At 36.6% G+C, this 23,101-nt stretch overlaps 1 protein-coding gene across 4 annotated transcripts in view; it reads right to left on the reverse strand.

Annotated features, from left to right (window-relative positions):
* Nucleotides 1–23,101, reverse strand: part of MYBPC1 (myosin binding protein C1) — a 74,982-nt gene that overhangs the window by 29,682 nt on the left and 22,199 nt on the right. For 2 of the 4 annotated variants that reach the window (XM_051784684.1, XM_051784682.1), the window contains exons 3-14: nt 21,515–21,556; nt 16,115–16,147; nt 15,714–15,749; nt 15,014–15,049; nt 12,184–12,288; nt 10,717–10,865; nt 10,249–10,366; nt 9,328–9,379; nt 7,674–7,730; nt 3,959–4,125; nt 1,903–2,035; nt 169–293 (exon numbers count right to left, since the gene is read on the reverse strand). In XM_051784684.1, the coding sequence (XP_051640644.1) occupies nt 169–293; nt 1,903–2,035; nt 3,959–4,125; nt 7,674–7,730; nt 9,328–9,379; nt 10,249–10,366; nt 10,717–10,865; nt 12,184–12,288; nt 15,014–15,049; nt 15,714–15,749; nt 16,115–16,147; nt 21,515–21,556 (1,053 nt within the window). The remainder of the gene's footprint in view (nt 1–168; nt 294–1,902; nt 2,036–3,958; nt 4,126–7,673; nt 7,731–9,327; nt 9,380–10,248; nt 10,367–10,716; nt 10,866–12,183; nt 12,289–15,013; nt 15,050–15,713; nt 15,750–16,114; nt 16,148–21,514; nt 21,557–23,101) is intronic. The other 2 variants (XM_051784683.1, XM_051784681.1) reach the window with 2 other exon arrangements.

A 23,101-nucleotide genomic window follows, 5' to 3' on the forward strand; every position in this document is an offset into this window, starting at 1 on the left:
GAGTAAAACAAAATGTCCAGGGATCACAGAAATGCAGAATAATCCTAAGGGCTGCTAATACAAATACAAAAATATACTGAACCAGATCCTCCCTGGTAATTTCTATTGCAGCCAAAAGAGCCACATCGATTTACAGCACGTGAAAGAGTATCAGGCTGACATAGTTACCTCTCACAAACAGTTCTGTGGAGCATTTCTCATCACCAGCTGTTACGTAATAGCGAGCATCGTCTGTCATCGAACAGTTGTTGATGAATAAAATTCGCTGGTTGCCTTTGTGCTCAAAAATGTATCTGTTTGAATGGGAATGCAGCAAATATATGTTAGCAAAACTGCTGGGCCCCTTTTGTTCTGTGTAGAAAGTCCTTCAGGGATTATTAGAGGCAAAAATTCTGGGGTTTGCACAGTACAGGAAAAATTGTCCTTGGAAGCAATTTCCAAGTTTTAACAGTGCTGTCATAGACTTCTAGCAAAAAGAGCTATGGTGTAGAGTGACAGTGAGCTCCTTCTGGCTTGTTCCAAAATTCCAAACTTGGGTGATATGAAAAAAAATACAAATTAAAAAAAAAAGAACAGGCACGGAACGGTGGCAAATAAAATGGAGTCTGAAACTCTAGATGAGTAAAGCTGAAAATAACTAGTAAGAGGACACCATCGCTCATTCCAACATTTTTGTGAAGTATAATAATAGCCAAAGTTAAGAAGTTAATATTGTTGGTAGGCCAGATGGCACAAGATATCAGTAATGGGATATGGGGTTTTGGTAATGGAGCCTTTCACCTTTATGTCACTGGTTTAGATCTGCTCCAGGTTTGTAATGACCAAAGCTCATTAGCGTCTGACAGCTGCTTCAGCAGCCTGGTAGAAATGCATTGGAGCACTCAGCCCAGGCCCTTCTGCTGGAGAGGTATCTATAGAGCTGCCTGAAAAACAGTTCTGAACTGTTCATGGCAGATAAAGGGGCTAAGGAAACAGTACCCTCTTTATTATCCATTTTTTTTTGCCAATTATGAAGATTAATCAAAATCCTTCATTGACTTTTGCATCAAAAGAATGAAGGAAATCTGCCCTTTCTCTGAAAGAGGGCTGTTGTTATTTACTATTTTTTTTTTCACAGGGCCAGAGGAAAAAGTTACTAGGATTTTGTGTTGCTGAGAAATGTTTGAGGAGCATTACATTGTTATGCACATCATCATTCTGAGCTGTGTCTGGCTGTGGAATGGGGTTTTCTGCACCAGTTGTAAGAGCTGGTTGTGCCCACAGGAGGGACTGTGCTCAACTTCCAGCCATTGGGCTACAGGTACTCAAATGTCTGCACCTGAAAGACCACTTCTTCTAGGTAAGGTCGGAGAGTAAACCAATTGAGGTGATTACAGATGAAGAATCTTGGGTACATTAGACCTGTTGCACATCACTGATAGAGAACATTGGTGACTTCTTTATGTTAAAATTAACTGGATAGTAGAAAATGAGACAAACCTCACACCCTTTTTGCCAGGCAGTTTATGAGCAAGGTGGGTAAGTATGTGATGTCAAACATCTTTCCTCTTAGCATACAATTACTGCAGAAAGATTATGTCCACCTTAGGACATAGGACTGAGGACAAGTGATTTATTTACTCGCAGTTCTTCCTGTTTTTTTGAAAACTACTGAGTAGGAAATGGCACCATGGTTTGTTGAGGATCTCTTGAGACAAAGGAGTCGATCTGCATTACGTTTTGCCTACAGTGGACTTTTCTGGGTCATGAACAATATAGCATCATTTGCATAGTCTTCACATCTAATGAAATTCAGGAATAAAATTGGTGCAAGCTGAGTGAAGAGAGAGATCTAAGCAACACTCTTGTCAAGGAAGTACACGTGTATCCATTTTATTGCCTACATATGATAAAATCACTTACTTTGCACTTGGTCGTATTTCTTGGCCATTTTTATACCACTTGAGTTCCACTGTTGGGTCTGCAAGCTCCACCATGAATCTTACTTTACCTCCTTTGTCCACCTGATATGCAGGATCAAGACCTTTGGCAAAAGCTGTTATGGAAGTCAAGTGTTATTATAAAATGAGATCAGAAAAATAAGAATGAATGCTGAAATGACATCGCATAAATCTCATCAAAGCTGTGAGAATACATGCACACAATGTTATACATCACTCTATATCCTTACACTAGTCTGCTTAGCATCAGATTATTTTCTAGAAACACTAGAATAAGTACAAAGCTATGCAGATCTGATTATCCTGACCAAGTTCAGGCTAGTAGCTCTTCATGACTTTGCAGTGTGACTGTATTCTGAATAGGATGGGGTAGATGTAGCTTTAACAGCTTGTTGTAGGCCAAGTTGTTGTGGCCAAGGTAAGGCCATATGCAACTCAAATATTTCAAAACACTTTAGAATCAACATTTTGACATTGCCAGACACAAAAGTCAGGCCCAGAGAGCAGACATCTGTGGGCTCAAAAAAATAACTAAATGGTACTACAAATTGCCCACAGCTAAGTAACCAGTTTCTGCTAAGGTTTATATCATGCATATGTTTGATTACAGGAGACAGAATGTATCAAACACAACAGGAGTAGAGTTATTAAATATGAAAAGGATTTTTTATGTATCTTGTTGCAGTATAAAAGTTTCCAATTTATAATAAAGGTGGCATGAGGGGAAAAATGCCCTGCTCTCCTCCTGTCACTACTATAGGCATTTTCCCCAATATTTGGAGCCCTTCCTGTAGGGAAAACCCTGTCCACTGAAAAAAATCCTGTTTTAGCTGGCAGCTCCATCCTACTCAAAAGGGAATGGGAGAGAGGGGCCAGACAGACTGGTCACAGGTGCTGAGAGATGCCTCTTTCCCAGGAAAACATCCAGGCATTTTTAAGTGATGTACCTGGGTAGGGAGAAGCTCTTCCTCCCAGCCACACAATTCCTGTTCCAGCCTCCAGACCCACCAGACCCTCCCCTCTACTCCAGACTCCTGGGGGGAGATGAGGTGTTTCCTTGGGCTTCAGCTGCATAGAGAGCTTTATTGGATACAAAAACTGCCCCAGTGGCTCAGCCAAAGCCCACTGACTCCATTCCTCTCTCCCTCAATGGGACCTGAATAAAATATACCAGCAAATGAAAAATACAAATAAAAACTAATGTGTAGTAGCATAACACATGTTATGATGTGAGGTAATGGATAAGAAGAGAGTGTATATCAGGAAGCTGAATTACAGCTGGATTTGTGGAGGACTTCACCTACTCACAAGGGACTCCTCCAGGAATCCAGTGAAACACTAAATGTATATATTGCATCCAGTTCTGAAATGCTGTCCAGGAACAAGCAGAAGCCACAACAACATAATGGACAGCATGTAGTATTTATATGTGTATGTAGATGTATTATGTGACATATACATATATTTTATACACATACATATATATATACATACATAGAAATGCGTATTTATATTTCTGTATGTAATTACACCACTCATACTGTTCAATAGGGTAGATGGAGAAAGACAGGCCTGAATATCCCCACCCAGTGCAGAGTGCAGGGGTTTTAGTACAGCTGGGATTTCCAAGGAATGTAGATTAAGTGCAAAATGAAACTATGAAGAGCAAACAACACGTTTGCAGTGACCTCTATTTGGAGCAGAAGATATTGATGATAGCACAAGGTCTAATTTCCGTATTGTTTGATCAGATGACACCTTTCCACACAACTGAGGGACATTGCTCCATATGGAACTAATGTTTCTCTGAGAGGGAAGGGCGCTTTGGTAAGCACTGAATGTGACAAGGTGCTTATTCTATCCGCAGTGGAACAAAGCGACTGCTTAACTCCCTGCAGTAATGAGGCTTGAGTTGTAGTGTGCAAGTTCCCTTGTGTGGAAATGAAGCCTATTTGGGTTTTTAAGGTAGATGGTCATGTTTGACTAATGAGCACAAGAATATTCTCCCATATCCATACCTGCACTCTTCTTCACCTCCCTGCGCATCCGCTTGAGGCGCTTTAACATTCCTCTCAGGTCAGTGATACCGTACTGGAAAGCAATCTTCTCATATTCGCTGGGATTCGCGTTCTTCAGGAGATCCCACACGTCTACCTCGGGTTCTTCCTCTTGTTGTTTAACCTCCCTAACATCAGCAAAATAAAATTACGGGTGAAGAGTTAGTGGTTATCACACCATAAAAATAGGTGAAGCTGAGTCTATGGTGAGGCTAGAAATGTCTTGACTAAAATTTGAAGGCTGCCATCTTATTTTTTTATTTCACTCAGAATGAGTAGAATAGCTCAGAATGACATTCACACCTGACTTTACAGTTCTTTGAGTGAGAATTTAGATATAAGTTTTAATTTGGCCTTTTCTGATACAATCAGTTATGAGGATTTTTATATTGCTTTGTTGCTTCAAAAATATATATAGTTTGAAAAATGTAGTACTATAATAGCATACAGGCTAATCCCACTTAAATCAGTTTTATCTTCTGTAACTTGAGTAACTTGAGTTACAATTTATGATGGCACCTCTGAGAGCTGAGTCTAATCTGTACCTGTCATATTTATGTAAAAATGTTTTCAACCCTGAGTCCCTGTAACTGCTACTTTGAGTTACCAATGAAAGGACATTGGAATACAGGGGAATCTGTGTCTGTTTATAGTTATACCAGTGCTTCTCAGCATTACTTGAAGTTGTCATATGAATAGGAATTGGACATTTCCACACCAGCTTGGACTTGAAGGATGGATCTGCATCTCAGTCTTAGTAGCAGGAAAAGTTTTCAGAGGCCTGTGTGAGGCATCACCTTTAGAAGTTTCAATACTGTGTTTACTATCTGCAACTCCAGGCTAAGATAACCAATAAAGAGAAGTATGATTATTTTCACAGTGGCAACCATTAAATGAGAGAACAGTGATGATAATTTTTCAGACTTAAAGTTTAGCTCAAAAAAAATAACTGCTAGAACAATCCAGGAATTAGAGCAGAAATCTGTATTTTTCTTCCTGTAAATTCACTAGGATCAGACCAGTATCATTCTGATTTGATCTAGCTCATCTAACAAAATCAGTACTTTTGAGAACAGAGTGAGAAAATAAACTTTTGAGAAATAAAAAAAGACTGAGCTTTGCTGTGAGACACTGTTAGAGTTGAGCTCTATTGAGTCTGACAGAGGATTTTCTTTGACATATACAGGAATAGCACTAGGGATCCCTGAGAATCCCTATGTTGGATGAGAAACTATGGAAAACCACTTTGCTGTTTAGTCCATGAGGTTTTTTAATTTTCATAATATGTCAGAGTTATTTTAAAAAGGAAGAAAGCTTCTCCCTGAGCAGTCTTTGAAATATTTTCATTGCTATCTTAGAATTATGGTTACACAACCTCAGGTATATAATTTTATATTTTGTTCCTGTCACTTTTATCTGCTTTTATCTCATGCTTTCTGGAGGGTGACTATGTACAGTGAACACTGGCATTTCAGTGAGATTCCTTCTTCATGGCAGCAAATTGAGATCAGTTTGCAAACATATATAAAAGCTGACACACCCCATGGGGTGCATTCTCCTCTCCCAGGGCTGGCCACAAGCCATGCAATGCCTGTCCGTGCTAAGGAGAGGTGATCTCTGTGAGAATCGAGATAATGTACCCCTTTGAGTCAGGCAGTGGTTGAGAATGAGAATCAGCTAGAGAATCCTGATTTTCAACCAGCTTGAAACGATGATTCCAGGCTCATTTTCCTCTTGCATTACTGGAGAACAAATTTTGACACTTTGTTCTTAGACTTGAGTAGTTTCTGCTGAGGGTAGGGGGAAAACAGTGCTTGGTATTTTCTAAGCAGACTGACCTCACAAGATCACTTTCAGATCTTTAGTCTAAAAATGTGCATTTTGTTGAAAGATGTCCTTTTTTAAAAAAAAAAAAAAAAAGGGGGACCCAAATGTTTGAGCGTTTTTGAGATCTTATGCTTTTTGGAATGTTGTGCCATTACTGATGCATTGCACTGATTAAGCATAACCAGTCATGATGTGCCTTACTGAGATAAGAACTGGGTTTTCTGCCTGCCAGCCAGCATGAAATTAGAAAATGGTATATCAATTCTATGCATTTAGGGGTTTTTTTTTTTAAAAAAAAACATGTTTCAAGTAGTATGCACCAAAGGTGAAAAGTTCTAAGTCCTTCCTTGGTTATACAACCCAGGGATGCACCTTGGTACAAAAGAGAAGGAATGCACCTCCAACATTGCCTGTTGAAAAAATTGGAATGAAAACATCTATTTGTCTTCATAATAATGGATGTTAATATCCACACACATGGATATTAATATCCACAATGTGGCTTAATTAACAATTTCATTCAATTAAGCTCAGAAATGTGAGGTTGCATTTCAGTGCCTGAAACAAGGAGGTGATGAACCAATTTGACTGATGTCAAATAATGGTGTTTAAAAACTAAACATTTGCTTTATCCATTAACCACACAATAAGTATACTATGTTTATATGGCTATACAATATTTATCTTACAAAACATATGAGTTACTTGTTAGTGAAGTGATAATGCCTCTTAAATCTCATTTCTCTTTCCACAAAAACACCAAGACCTCTCACATGCAACTCTCATGTTGCTAATAAATTACCCCACAGGCAGTCATGAGAACTGGCTTGGTAAGTTGTATTAGTATGTAAAAAGTCAAACTGAAGATCCTAGTTAGGGATGAGAAGATTAAAAAACCAAAGACCCGGTGGACTGGAATTGGCTCGGGTAATTCTTTCCCTGCCCATTTTTACCTTCAGCTTTTCCTGTTTGCTTTAGTTGCTTAAATGCTATCCTCACCCACAAAGCTGATGAGCCTACTGTGAACTTCTAATGTAATTAATACTACATATTGGGTTTTCCTCTTTCAGAGGTACATGAGATAAAGGATTTAGTTGCTTTTCCAGTTCTCTGTGGTTAATTGCCATTGATTTCCATGGCATATAGGATTTCTGCGATAAATTTTGAAAAATTATGAACTATTTTGTCTTATCCTGGTAAAACTCTAAAGTGGGTTGAAGATCTGAAATAGCTAGAGATACAACTATCATAAAACCAGATTTCCGAAGCAAACCAGAGAAACAAGTGCCCAATTTTTTCTCCATCAAAGCATTTAAGTTGAATAAAACATGATTGAGCATTTGTGTGCACCTATTGAAACTAAAAGCTACAAAGAATTAATACCAATGCTTATGGCTTGGAAACATGATATATGATTTTTAATATCAGGCTACTTATAAAATCAAATTAAGATGTACCCAAAGAAGTAAATTTAACCCTTGTAGTTTTTTAATTTTGCACCAGATTCAATTTTCTGAACTGCTCATCCCTGTGTAGGAATTTCCCCCCACTCCACCTTCCATGCAAACACAAAAGAAATAGCAAGTGAATTAAATGTTATTTGCCTCTTTAGGTTGTGGCTCACTTTTTTTCCCCGTGCACTTAAATCTGAGGTTTCTTTTCTGCACACTTAAAGGTAAAATTAACTGAATATTTGCATATTATAATATGAAAATAATAGTTAGAAACATTAAAAAAATGAAAGGTCAGAAAATTCTTAAGAAGTTATTAATGCTACACCTGACTCTTTCTGTGTGCGAACCTAATGGTTTGCAATCCACACCTGCTCACTGCATCACTTGGTTCTCACCTACGTTTCAGGAGACCACTAAAGTCAAGTTCTCCTGCATCCTCTTGTCCTTCACCACTGTTATTAATAGAAAAAAGATCAAATCTTTGTTTAATACAGGAAGACTTAGACAACACACATTGGAAACGATCTACAGATCTCATAGACTCAACACTGTCCAGACACACAAATAATTGTGTAAAATCAACACAAACTTGTATCCTTTTTCACATCAATTATGTTTCCGTAGGCGCTTGTGAAAAATAACACAGAGGTTTGTATTGTTTCTTATTATATTTTTATGGCAAATTTTTGTAACTGAATACATAAATTTGCCAAGGTTTGTGTTAGATTTCAGTAACACAAACAAATGTGAGCTAGTCAACACAACCAGCTTTGTTTTTCATTTCTGTAATGAATGTGTATAAAAACAAAGAGCTTGTGCTGATCTTTTGCTATGAACAGAAAACAAAGATTTGCATTGCTTGGTGGTGCTTTTAACAATGCACAGCTGTGTCAAATACTGTTTGAAGAGCATTACTCTTTAAAGCATTATATTTAGATTTAACCTTTCTCTAAATGAAGGGAGGAATCAGTGACAAAAAAGAAGAAACAGTCCGTTGTACATTTTTACAGATAGACTCACAGTTCTATGAAGGTGCATTTCTTTCTAAAATGTGACCTTAAGCAGGATTGTCTTATGATTTGCCCTTAATATTTGTAAAAGGGCAAAATACTGCAAATCTTAACTGAAATGATGCCAATATTTCATCCAAATTTTGCATGCAAGATATTACTTAGAAAATCAGAAAATACTCAGATACCTTCATCTGCTTGGGCAGAGTAGTTATTGCAGGGTTTTTTAAATGTGCTGAAGAAAGGAGTGCACCTTGAGTGTAATGTCTTTTGCATTTTCTCTTTAAATTAAACCCCTCTAAATAAAAGTAGGACTTTGGAATCACTGCTTTACTTGTAAATTAACAAACTGCATTCATTTCCTGTTTGTAAAACATTTTCATTCTGAATACTTCTCTATATTTCTTTATATTTCTTTACATATTTCAGCATATAAAGATGACATCTATACTGGTTAGAGTTGCTATTTTATCAGAAAGGTAACAAAACTTAAGACACAATGCTTTGTCTTACATTCTCTGTAACATAATATATTATATTATAGATTTTATATATATAGATGTAATATATTAATGATGACCTTTACTGTTTATTGTAAGATAACATAAAACCAGATCCTGTCTTCTTGAAATCAATGTGAATTTTTTCTCTGCTTTTAATCAGCACAGGATTGGGTCCAGGATCTTTCATATTGTAGCTGACAGCTTCCAGGAAACACGCAGTAGAATATTTTAGGGAATGAAAGCATATTTTTTAAAACTGCTAAAGAAACATATATTTAATTGCCTTAAATATGCATTCTTTCCTTAAAGCAATAACACTGTAATTTCACAGTAAAATATTTAATATCAGATGTACTATCTATGTGCTGTGACTAATTCATTTTACACACTATCAACTACCTTAAATCCCACTTCTTTAATCTGTGTTTACAAAACAAGTTTTTTAAAGTACTTGATACAATTGTCTGATGAAAGTTCTGTCTATGCTACCAGTATCCATTACTGAGGAGCTTCACGGCATCACTGTTTAAAGTTACCTTCTTTTGAAAGCAGATCTGATGTCAATGGATTGAGCAGCTTGGGAAGATTCTATGAAATAATGGTAATTCAAGAATTAAAAACACAATTTAAAATTCATGTAATTTATATAATCAGTGTCATTAGGAATATGAAATTTTTTCAGTTTCCTGCTAAGTGACCAGAGTTTGTGCTTCCCCTTTAAGCTCTCACTAAGATACTAAGTTCTGATGAAGGCAAAGATGCTCAGTGCTAAGCTAAGTGTAATTAATGTATTTCTCTAAACTACTTTCTGCAGTTCTGCATAGGAGACATTTCTCTGATGTTTCTCTCCATTTTCCTTCCTACCTTATACACAGGCTCTGATCTTTTCATCTTCCCATTTCTTATGCTTTCTCTCCTGCCTGCATCTTGCGCTTTCTCTGTACACTCAGCATCAGAGGAAAGAGAGTTTCTTCTACAGTCACAGACTCACATTATTTCTCAGTTCAAGGAGGAAGCCCCCTTGTGGCAATTACCCATTTGTGCCAACCTGAATCAGATTAAATGTTCTGATCCACAGCTGGTGAATGGCTACAGCCAGGCTGCCCCTGCCTTGCTGACCTCTGAGTACATATAGGCACGTACTACACCCCTTGGGCTGTCAAGCAGATATCAAATGTCTTGTGTGCCAGAGCCTGATTTGAACTCTGTATTAGCTTTACCTGCCAGCTTTTCTAATTTTTGAATAAATGTCTCACATGTTACAACGTCCAATCCCAATGTTAATTTAAACAATAAATTACAGACATTTAAGAAAATTCTCTGAGCTCTATGCTAAAAATGTTCACTTTAGCATTACTCCATTTAAAGGTTCTGAACAAAATGAAGTTGCACTTCAAATAAAAAAAAAAAAAGAAAGAGATCTTTATAAAACTTTACAGACACAAGTGGAACCTTACCAGTGACTTCAAGGTCAAAAGAGCAGCTATCAAACTTGTCCTTGTAAGATACTTCACAGCGATAGTTCCCTGCATAGTTTTCTTTAGCTTTGATGATATGCATCTCAAATGTGTGAATCTAAAAATCAAACATAATTGTTCATTAATGTGGGGGATACATTTGCACAAAGCAAAAGTTAAAACATTAGTCTTTCAGTTCTAAACCAGAAGCAAAGAATACCTCCAATAATGGATTCTGAAAAGAATCTGGAACCCAGAAATGGCAATTTTTTTCCCCACCACTACTTGTCCTGCACTGTTAGAGCAGAAAAGTCTGCTTCTGTGCAGGGTCAGAGATCATCACTGAAATCTGTGTAGGGAAGCTATGGTTAGAATCCACTGCTCTTGAACTTCTACCTGTTATCTTAAACCAACCTTTAAGCTCTCTTTGGAGCTTCACCCCCATAAGAAGGAAAAGCAAAGACACACCTTAGTGTGACGCTCAAAGGACTCTTTCAGCTGCAGGTGCTTCCCCGCTTTACTGGCCAGGTCCATCCATTTTCCTTTAAACCACTTAACATTTGGCTTTCGGAGAAGATCTTTGGCTTCTACTTTGGCTATAAATGTAATATTCCCACCTTTTAAAAAGAGGAAAGAATAATGCAGCTGTTGAGGAACATGTTAGTTACAGTCAGTTACATCCGTACAAGTTTCTTTCACTCCTGCTCCATTCAGTCTCCCTGTGCTCTACCACAACAGTACGAGTCAGCTGGAGTCACACAGACTATGGAAGTGCTACAGTGATAGACATTAATTCCAGACTTTGGGTCTGGAAACTTTCTGTGCATGTCAATGTGGAGCTTGGGACACTGAGAAGCAGAATAAATCTGAGGTAAAGCTCCATGTTCTCATGGGTGAATTGTTCCTAGTATTTGAATTTCCTTGCTCAAAAGAAGCACAGGTTCTTTTGAGCCACAGGCTACCATGCGGCTGTAACATAGATAAAGTCCAGTTTGGAAAAGAAAGCCTGGAACAGTTCATGCATTTTTATCATCAATTATTTAAGCTGAGAAGGTAGAGGAAAGAGTTTTCCCTAAATAGGAAATTGGGAATAGTAAATGTTATTTCAGCTTTCAAAAGACCACTGCACAGTCCCTGATGAGTTTCCATCCTAACATTCATCCATAAGAGAATGCAACCAACTCCTTATATTTATTTTTTAAATAAATCCTCCTCAAAATCCCTTTTCTGCACAGAAACTGAGAAAAATAACAGGTATAAAAAAAAATCCCAAGATCTGCCCACATCTTTGTGCATCCAATGAAATAACAGGCATATTAAGTAACCTGCACTGAACTTTTCATCATTACTACTAGGAGTGGCTACCTTACCATGGCAGCATGGCTCAGGAGTGCAGTTTGGAAGTGAACCTCCTAACTATCCTCATTTACTGTATTGTGGTTCACAACACAGAAAGTCCTCACGGTGCTTGAACTCTGAACCAAAGCCAGTCCAGAGCAAATCCCCCAGCATGGTTACAGTGGGCAGCTGCTCCAATCAGGCTACTTGCTAATTTATGCAGAGCTGTAGGGTACAAAAGGTGACCTGTCAATCTCTAAGGTATACTGCAGATCTTTGGGAAGATCTTCCTGATACATCAGTAAGAGTACAGCCAACAGTGTCACAGTAACCAGCCCTCTTATCCAGAAACTATACCTCTTACCACTGTGCTCAGTAAACTAATAGATTTTGAGCTTGTCTTGAATTAAACGATTGGGGTTTGCTTCTCTCTGTGCAGTTCTTTTTTCCTTCAGAGTGGAGTTCACATCCAGCTAAAACCAGTGGCAATACTTGCAGCTGAGGGCAGAAGCTGAGTGTCACAGGAATGGCACCTACCATTCCCAGCTCTGCCTGTCTCTCTGGGAGTGGTTTTTGATTTTGTTTCTAAGCACTTACCAACACTCACTGTACCGCTCTGAGGTTTTTCGATGAATAAAGTAGATCTTTGGGAGTCATCTCGTTTTTCTGACTCTTCTGGAGCTCCTTCTCCAAGAGACCATACTGAGATGCAGAGAAAGGGGGAAATATTAATCATCTGAGTGTGTTTTACTCCCTTCAAAGTACACTTACCTGAACTTACTAAACTCTCTAGCCCTATCACCTCTCTCTTCAGATGTCCTGAAAGATATGTAAGTTTTTGTTCACACTGACATCCATTACTTGGCTGTCACATTGTGTACAGCTCCTGCAAGAACGCTACCTCTGTGGTGAGAGAAAATGAAACTATCAGAGAGGAAGAGAGGGGAACCTGATCAGCCAAGATGGGTACTGAGCAACTTGAGCATTCAACCATGAGTGCTTTACAGAGGCGATGCACAAAGGTCAGCTCTTTGTTTTTCAGAAGAGATGGAGGTTCTGAAAACACAAACAGCTACAAGCACAAAAAAACCACATACGATGCATTGTTTCAGTGGGTTTCTCTCAAACTAAGTCAATTGTACAAGCTGGTCCTTCCTCTTTGTCTGCAAAATAGGGCAGGTATGAAGTTTAGTTCTGAACTTTGTTCTCTCCTACTGATGTTTTTAAGCAGAATCCTTTGTATTTCAAGTAGAATTCTCTGTATTTTTAATCTCTGAGTCTCTAAGCAGATTTCGCTGTCCCTGTCCCTTCCTTTGATCTCTGTTGCAGATGGAACCTGATGGTATCATTCTCACCTTTAACCCGTCTTTTGAATGTGAGAAGATGCTACCAGGCATGTTAAGCAGATGTTGTTCAATGTTTATGGGAAGCTTTTGTATTTCCCTACCTGCTTGGCAATTGTCTGAGAAGATCACATCTTTGGCACTCAACCTGGGGTTCTGTGTGTCCTGAACTGAACTTTGCTCAAAACTGAGTAGGGGGCACCTCCCCAGATAACCACCAGAGACCCCTGAAGAGGCCCACGCAGGCACAGTGACACATAAGGTTGTGCAAGCTAATCAATTATGCAAAAGGTAGGTGGTAACTATGTAGTAGATAGGCAGGTTTATGTAGACTTCAATGTATAAATTCTCTTGCTTTTTACTCCTTGGTGTGTTCCATTTGTCGACTTGCAGTCCAAATGCCACATCTCCTTTTTGTGAGGAGTTACCCCCAGTGCACAGGGAAAACTGAGTGCTGCAATGGTGCTACCGAAGAGCAGGGCAAATGAGGAAAGGCACAGCTGTACTTAATAAAGGCCATCTGTCTCTTTCAAAACAGAGCTACCTCTCCCTTGTTTCCCTCAAACTTCTAATTGTTTCAAAAGTGAAGTTAGCTTTTTATAGTTTATATAATGCTCTTTTAGTTTTGGTTTCATAAGTAACATAAGTGAGGAACCAGTCATACAACACTTCCCACTTAGTCAAACCCTGGTCTTGAAATTAGAAGTTCCTTTCCCTGCTCAGTACTTTTTGTAGAAACTCATTTGCCAGAAGTCAGAATTGTCTTTCTATTATGTAAAGATTATTGCTGTGGGAACCTTTTTAACTCATGAAAATTTCCATCACTCACAAATGCAACACAACTCATGACAACCATGAGAAAATGCAACCAAACTCTGTTTTTTATCCTAGAGTCTATTAGGAATGTTAAAGGTATAGAAATTCTAGATGGCTTTGGTATAAAATTTTTGTCCTTCAGTCTTTCAGTCAATTTTAGGTAGTGTGCCTATATGTCTGCTTGTACAATATTTCTCATAGGTAAAGACATTCATGTATATACACATGTATATGCACATATATGAAAACACACATACACATGTATGAAATCACATACACAGACATACATGAACACAAATATATATATAGATACATATCTATATATACTCTCTTTATAGTATAAATGTTTAGATTATGCCAGTATTACATGGTAGTATATGGAAACAACATAAGAGCAAGTGAAGGTTACTGATGGGAACAGAATGAAGTGATGATGCTCAGTACAGGACCTGGTCACGTGCAGTAACAAACCTAACATACCACTGGGTGAAATGGAAGAAGGATATTAATAAATGGAAAAAGAATATTAATAAATGGAAAAAGAATATTAATAAATGGAAAAAGAATATTAATGAATGAGAAAAGCATACATAGAATCATTAATTTGGTACCACATAAAAGAACACCTAAATATTATCATCACCTTTAGATATTAACATTTTCCTAATTATTAAACAAACAGAACAGAAGGCGGGTTTGACGCTGGCTGAAGGGGCTGGCATAGGCAGCTATGCCAGGTCTATAACCATGGTTGAAGTACCTGCTGCTCAATTTGTTCCAGAGGCTGCAAATCCTGAAACCACAAAAGTGGGTGTAGTATGCATTACCTGCCAGGGTAGGAAGAAAGAGGTTATGATTTTGCTACGTTTTCTCCACTGTCCTTTGAGGTGTGAGCAGAAGCCATTCTCTTACAGTCTCCTAGGACCTGTGTTTGGGATTCAGGTAAGCCACTGTCACCCTGTAGGCTGAGGAGGAATGAAACAGCTATGTATCTATCTATACAGAAATAGATATAGATAGATAGGTATGTATGTATGTGTGAAATACTGGTACATGTCCTGTCCTGTGCAGAAGGGCCTCCTCTCATTCCTGGTTTAGCTGCCAGAAACCTGCTTGCTCTGCTACTCAGAGACATTTGAACAGTTGTAGTTTGATACTACCTAAGCAATGAAAATAAAATAAAGTATTATATTTAAGAAATTCATAATAAATAATATTTTTATTATGTAATTTTAGAGTCTTTCATCATGTTTTTCAGGAAGTCTCACCTGAATCTTTTCTTTCCGCTGGCTTAGACATCCCATCTGAAAGGGAAGAGCAATTTAGGTGATACCAGCTCAGAGATTATAGCTTAACTGACCTCAGATCATTATGATTTCAAGAACATTGATTCTTCATGAAAGTTAGACTAAACATTTAGGACCATATCCACGAGAAAATACTTGAATACCAGAAAAAAAAATGAAATACTGAGAAAAAAACCCCAGAGATGTTCCCCCTTTTTCTCCAGGAAATCTAAACTAGTATAATTCCCATTCAAGATTTCCTTTTTAGTAGTTTGTATTTAGAAGGGTTACATGAGGCTGATGTTTTTTCCATGATTTGTGTAGTTCTGGGTAACAGATGAATTTATGTTCTTCAATATTTATCTGGGGGGCAGTACTTTGAATTATTTAAATAGTCTATTTATTTATCTGGAATTGCTTTCAGATCTACTAACCAATATTTTACCTTCCACTTGTAGAAGTTCTACCAAAAACCTCAAGACAGGACTGGAAAGGGACTTATCTAGTATTAAAGTCTTGTACCTCTGAAGAGAGATTAATATAATGTAGGCCACTCTAAAAACCTTTTTCTCTAAGTAGTATGTTTTGAGTTCAGTCCAATGGTTTGGACTCATTCTTCATTAATAGTCAAGAGAAAAATACATACATACATACACACTCAAAGCACTATCACAGTCCTAACCTGCTGGTGGAGTACTAACTGAAGTGTCATCTTCATCTGTGAAAAGAAATACAAATAAGAAGGTACGTAAAGAAACTGAAAGCACAGACGATCATCTGCTTTAAAACAACTATGTGAAAATGTAAAACCTGCAAAAGAAAGGGAAAGAAATCACAATATTCATAGGCATTCACAATGGAAGCTTCAAACTGATGAGGAAAGCTTTGCATAATTCAGTAGTTGAAATGGTAAACCTTAATGTTTCAAGCAAGTAAAAGAAAAATGAGACGTGGACTGTGATCTGTTATTAAGTCATGAGTTTATATGAAAGCTGCAGAGTGATTCTGTTTGTTAGAGATGTAATCCACAGTAAATACAAAAGAAAAAGCCACAATGAAATGAAGGTCAATCACATATCTAACCTGAGGAAGATGCCATTTCTCTGGTGACTCTGTCTGCAATTAAAACGCGCACCATACATGCATTTAGCATTATTAAATCAAGATATGCAAATGTTAAGAATAGTCCCCTGTATTTTAACTTTGTAATTTCTGTATTAGAATATAATTTTAAAATGCAAGGAATAAACAACTTATTTTTTTCCACATTATAGGAGAATAATTTAGAATAAGAAAAGAACTATTGTCATCATTCTGGACTTTCCTTTTAATCACACTAGAAGTTGACCATAATCAGGTATTAAATCACTACAAGTAATTGGTAACCAGATATCTTAAATTTTTAAATCACAGAGAGTACATATTTACAGAAATCAAAAGCCTGGAAAAATATGAAACTGTCATTAAACTGAAATACTGTAATCATGATTATTAGAAAACTAGAATAAGGTAAAGACTATCTTTACAGGAGTCACCTACATATCTTTGAATTTTAGATGTTGACTAGAAAACTCAGTTTCTGATAAAAATAAGCAAAAAGTCTTAGTGTCTTAAAAGCCTAATGGTAAAAGAAAAGAAAATTACCAATGTATCCTTTGAAAGGCAAGAATAAACTAGATATATTTAGTATTTAATACATATATAAGATAAAGATAAAATGTTTTTAATACAGTATCAGAAAATAATCTGAAGAATACTTCAACATGGATAAGAGAGTTGAAAAGGAACAACCTCATATTTAAAGGTACTTTTTTGGGGGTCATTTTTTTTTAGATTTTTGATTTGGATTTCCATAATCAAAATTTAAATCTGAAGTTATCCTTTGATTTTGACCTTAAAGTTATAATTTGTCTATATTTTCTCATGGACAAATGTAGCAACTATGACAAAAGCACAGATAAAGTAGAGTTGCATTTTTATAAACACTGGTGATATTGATTTTTTGGGTTTGTTTAACCACTGAAGGTTAATTGAAAGTCTGTTAATAGAATTTAAGTACTTAGCCATAACATTTTACCCATTCCTTTTTTAATGATTCATCAAACTTCATTTTAGAAATCTCTTGGGAGGAGAATGAGAGTTGTAAAAGGTATGCCTGCACATTAGGATTAATGTATTATCTTACAACAATCTTTTCTTATTCTTAACAAAAAAACCCCACATTCTTTTAATGGAAGAGTTCTCATGACCTACATCATCCAATGCCATAAGCAGATGTTGAAGATGTTGATTTTCAGTGAAAGCACAATAATGACAAAGTCTTGTCAGAGGTTTTAATATACTGTGCTAGCAACTAAATGAATGCAAGGATTAGTAATTCCACTGTAAATCTTTCTCCATATATCATGAGAGCATAAGGTGTACTTTAGTCTCTTTTTGTCAATAATGTCACCATTTTGATTGATGATGGCTGGAAGAGCCATCTGGTTAGAAAAAAATAATTAAGAGCAGCATAAAACATTTGGTGTGATGCATCTCACGTGATGATGTATGACAATCATGTTATGAAAGGACCACTGATTTTTATTTTATTTAATCATTTAAATTAAAATAATTCAGAGCTAAAACCCAAAAAAGATCCTATTAGTTTTGCAGGGGGATTGCTGGGGTTTCCTCATGGTTACCTACCATTTTTCAAACAAAATGTTAACATTGAAGACAAACAAACTAACCCAAACAAACCTTCCAGAAACATCAAAATGAAAGCACAACTGAATGTGTTAGAAATGGAAAGAGTATAAAAACAATAGAATTGTTTCGACAAATGGGTAATTAACGCTCCATCAATCCTTATATCTCAGGCTTTTAGGACAAAATGGACCAACAACTGGTTAAACAGCTATGACCGATTTGCTTTATGTGACAAATGATTGTTTATGTTGGCAATAAAAAAGATAAAAAATTACCAAAAATATCAAACCTCTCAGTAGAACTATGGTCATTAATACACTATCCTTATCTTCTGCAAGTAAACTTTTAATGGAGTATATTTAGTAATATGTTGTATGCCAAGAGTCATCCATAATAGGTTGATAAATGTATTACTCTATAGAGATCTTTATTCTTTGTCTATGGTACAATATCATTGATAAATAGGGTATTTATGGTTTTTGCCTTGTATCTAAATGATAACATTAACTGAGGACCAGGCTGAGCTTCATTAGGAGTAGAGTCTGGTTGGACAAAAGAACTCTCCATATCTCAGAAGTACCTAATACAAAAACCTTTTTATACTCACAGCTAGTGTAACCTCAATATTAAAATTTCTGAACAATGATACGTAAAATGTAAAAAAATCTGACAGAAAAAATGTAATTACTGATCTGTATATGAACTGCTGGTAACCAGAATTTTAGACCTACTTTCCCCTGATTTGAAACCTACCACACGAAGTGGCAGGTGTATGTATATGTGTGAAGTGATGAACAGGGGAGAAACACTGTTTTGCACTTGCAGGTGACTTCAAAGCACCTTGAAATTTTTCTGTGCTACTGTCCCCTGGAGCCAGTGTTCAGGGCTAAGGCAGGAGGCAGGTATACACCACAAAACGTGAACTTCATGGTGCGTAATAAATACAGAGTAAGTCAAACAACTAGCTGAATAATTTTGGTTTATGCTGAAATTACTGAGCACAGTAAGATTGAGAGCTTGAAATTTAGTTTACTTCAATTACCCATCTGATTTTCAAAGATTACTCAGCAGTCCCATCAAGGGGACTTGGCACTTTGGAAATGGTAAATGAAGTGCATACATACAGCAATGGAAGTTTTAGTAGAGAGATGAATGGATAATTGCAACCTGGAAAAATACAAGGGTGACACATGCAAACATTTTAGTGGATGGTTGGATGAAACCTAGAGAAAAGGTATCAGTAAAACATGCAGAAATTTTAGTAGCTCTCTGAATGGCTGGATGGGACCTAAAAAAAAAGGAATGAGCAAATCGATATTAAAATTCTATTATTATTCCAGCAAGTGGGAACAAAATAATAACAATATTCAATCTGTAAGATAATGTTAAAATTGAAAACAAAGGCATAAACATTTAAATTGAATGAATATAAGATGATGTAGTAAATTTGGAGGGATTTCTGATGAGTCACTTTTTTTCTCTGAAAATAAAATGCATGATCATATAATCCTGAATTTTTACAACGTTATTTCAGATATTTTTTAACTAGTTTATTCTATTAAAGAAAATTTTATGTCTAATGCTCTGAGCTACTAATTTATACTGTAATAATCACAAGATACAAAGAATTTATTGCATTCTTTACCATTTCTGAATTTCACAGTAAATACAAAGGAACACAAATTTGTAACTTCACACAGACAGTAGCTACCAAAAAGAAATAGAACAGCAAAACAGACACACAGACAGTTATACTCTATCTTCCTAACTTCTGATCTTAATTTTGTCTTAGTAATGAGGTGAAAATTATGGGCTGTGGGATTTACATGGACTACCAAATTTTCTTTCCTAGATATGTATATGATTTTGGACAGATTGGAAGAATGGAAACTTCTCCCATTTTGTGAATTATATCCACCATTAAAAAGATTTTCTTCTGGCAGACAAACATGAAGAAATCACTCTAAGAAATTATACTTTCCCTTACTAGGTGATACTCTGCAACAAAACAGGAGTTAATAGGAACAATTGCACTATAACTAACTTTTCCCAAAAAATTACTACTGAATGCCTGACAATGACATCTACATTGCTTTGCAAGAGGTGACAGTTTCACTGGAGCATGGCAGAAGGTCATCTACATACTAGTATTGAGACTTTCAGTGGAATTTTTACTGAGGCAGCAGCTGCCACCATGGACTGAAACTGGAAACATTTTCCATACAAGGATCCCAAACAATTTTTTTTGGTAGTAAAATCCTCCTAGCATAAATGGTTCCTCTTAGGAGGAACAGTTTTTCTCTTATTAAAAACTTGTGTCCTTCACTAACTTCAAAACATAAACATAATAATGTAGAAGGTAATAGAAATATTTGATAAGTTACCTACCATGTTTTCTTTTTTATTCAGTAAAACGTAGGCTCATGAGCAGTGGGGAAAACACCATCCATGTTCAGTTTGGGAGCAAACATTTCTCTCATGTCAAAATTAAAGCAAGCAGAACTAACTGCTGGAATAGCTTGAGGCAAGACCTTCATCTTTTTTTCCTATCATTAGGCATGCAAATTATTCCTGAATTGCGTTTCGGTTACCAAGATGACAGATGTGATTACTCACACAATACTCTGTGTGTCAAAATAATTGCTCAATGCAAAGATAACTGGCAAAATAACATGCACTGAATCTTGGTTCAGCATTTTTATTTTCAAAAGGGTACTTTAACCACACACTCTCAGTGTTTATATTTTTACTTTAGTGAGAAAAATAGCCATGCATGCCTTTGCCAAATGAATCTTCAAGTATCAGGTAGGCATCCAGTCTGTCTGTAAGACAAGGTTTTGTCTGGAAGAGGCCAAAAGCCAGAACCCATTTTCAAGCAAGCCATTTATTGATTTTCCTTGAAAAAGCATAACTGTGCCAAATGAAAAGCAAGCATTGCATCAGTTGTAAGTGTATCTTGGTCTGGTTTAGCCTTTTATCAGAATGAATGAAAAAAAAAGATCATTAATTTCAAAATAAGCTGATGGAGTGTTTGATTTCTACTTTGGCAGGGCTCCTACAAAAACGAAAGGAATTTAGCCCAGTTTCCTCAAAAATTATCTTAGTAACCAGAAGAAATGACAACAGAGCTGGAGTCTAATCTTAGCAGCACAAAAATATATATTAAAACTGGAGCTGATTTTTACATGCATTGCTAGTGGAACAGTTATCTGTTTGTTCACAGCCAACAGCCCTCAAAGACATTTTTCAGAACCTGTAATGAGCTCAGCTGTTGGGTTCCTAGTGAGGACAGAAAGATGAATGTGTGATTTCTATTTTCAGATGAAAAAAATCTATAGGGCTTTTTGCAGAATAAAACACACAGTATCAAGTTTCTGTGATAGAACAGAAACAGCTTAGAATGACAGCAGGAGACTATCCACTTTATTTAAAAGCCACCAATGTGCACAATATCTGAGTTTTTGCAAGCTTGGTCAGTGGCAACATCCAGGCTCATTTAAACATGGCTTTCTGCTCATGCAAATCACTTGTAATTTGATCTATTAATTAAACAATCTGTATAAATACTGTTGCTAAAGTGTCAGTCTGGTTTGCAGAGTTTTTGAAAATATAAGTATCATAATTTCTTTGTGCTGGCTAAGTCATGCACGAAAAGGATCTAGGAAGCTTCACATCACACTTCTGAAATAAAACATCAAAATTCTGAATTAAAGCTCAAGCAATTCAGCCTCAGAATTGCATTTAGAAATGTTGCCTTTACTGCCAATTTTTAAAATATGATTTCAGACTTACCTTTACCCTTTTCATTTCCACCCTCCTGCGGTGTTGTTTGTTCTGTGTAGGAATTACAAGTATATTTTTGAGAGGATCTTAAAGTAAAAAGAAAAACTTACACAGCATTAAAAAATGCAGTCATATTCTAGGTTCTGCTAGTATTGAAAAAACAACACTATAGAATGATTGATATATGTGTATAAGTAATATACAGCTGTAATCCCCTAAAGCACCTTTCAGTTGCATTTATCAATGCAATTTCTATGTTTTGAACAAGTCATGTAAGATTGATGTTCCTGGACTCAGTGGAAGAAAAATACTAGGTTTTTTAGAAGTAACAGTTGTTAGTCTCTTGTTCTTGGGCTTATTTGTAAAAGCTTTCGAAATGAGTTACATATCACTGTTAATTTGAAAGGCTGTTAATTTGGATCAGACATGAGATACTGCCAAATACTAATGGTATCCAGAGCTCCATCATACCAATCAGTTTATCCTTAAGACAAAGTACAGAGAGAGTTTCTTAATTCTTTATCATCATCATCATTACTATTATCAACAGTCTTTCCTAAAATACTCTTCGTATTTAGTTTTCTGAATCAGAACAATTACCAACCTATCCTCTACTCTGAGCAGGTGAATGTAATTTATTTTTGACCTCAGATGTATGAGAAACCTTGGACTGTACTTTTAACAAGATAAAAATTTCTACACTTTTTCTATTTCAGGATTTGACAAGATTCCTGTTCTCTTTGGTTTCCTACCTCATTCAATTTGCATACAGGGTCATCTAGAATCTTGTCAAATCCTATGAATTGTGCTGTCTTCAAGGTATAAACACTCAATACCCGATTGCCTGTGAACAATGACTTTCTGTAGCAAACTTACCTGTCATCTGCCTGACAGAACATGGGTTTGAGTGATGGTCACTAACATTATCAAGATGGAGCTAAGATAATATTTATTCCATGGAGGAAACATTGGCAAGAGCCAGCTGATATTGTGATTACCCTGATTTCTTGTTCATGTGTGTGTAGCCATGGTAACTATGAAAACAAAACTTGAATTTTAGAAAGCAAATCCACATTCTGAAAGTATGACAGACTTCTGGATGCTTCTGTCCATATTTCCTAAATTTCCAAGCTCCAGTTGTCAGGTTGTCCATCTTGCCTAGATGGTCAAGCCTGTTCCTTTTTAATGGGACTTTTGCTACAGTAACACTTTCTTTTCCCACCAGGAATTGGGATTAGGAGAATTCACTGTTCTTGGCAGGTGGTAGAATGTCTACATGTCATCTGAGAACTTCACTAGGTCTGGTTATTCCAGTATCATGGCTTGACATGGAGACCTAGAAGGAGCACTTACAATGGTTTCCCACTGTAAGTGGGTGCAGTTCAAGATGCTGATTATGTCCAATAAACTATTTATATGTTACAGAATTTGGATTCTTGAAGAACCAACTTCCCTCTTTGTGTGATAGCACTTGGTAATCCAAGATGACAGCATCTTGAGTCAGGTAGAAGGAAGCTAGAAGTGACTGACACTTCCAGCTTAGAAATACCCCAGTTTGGTCTGTGCCTAACCATAAAGGCCTGCTGACACCCTACT

The sequence above is a fragment of the Manacus candei genome, unplaced genomic scaffold (genome assembly GCF_025592945.1).
Source record: "Manacus candei isolate 608988 ecotype Guabito, Panama unplaced genomic scaffold, ASM2559294v1 h1tg000018l, whole genome shotgun sequence".
Taxonomy (NCBI): domain Eukaryota; kingdom Metazoa; phylum Chordata; class Aves; order Passeriformes; family Pipridae; genus Manacus; species Manacus candei.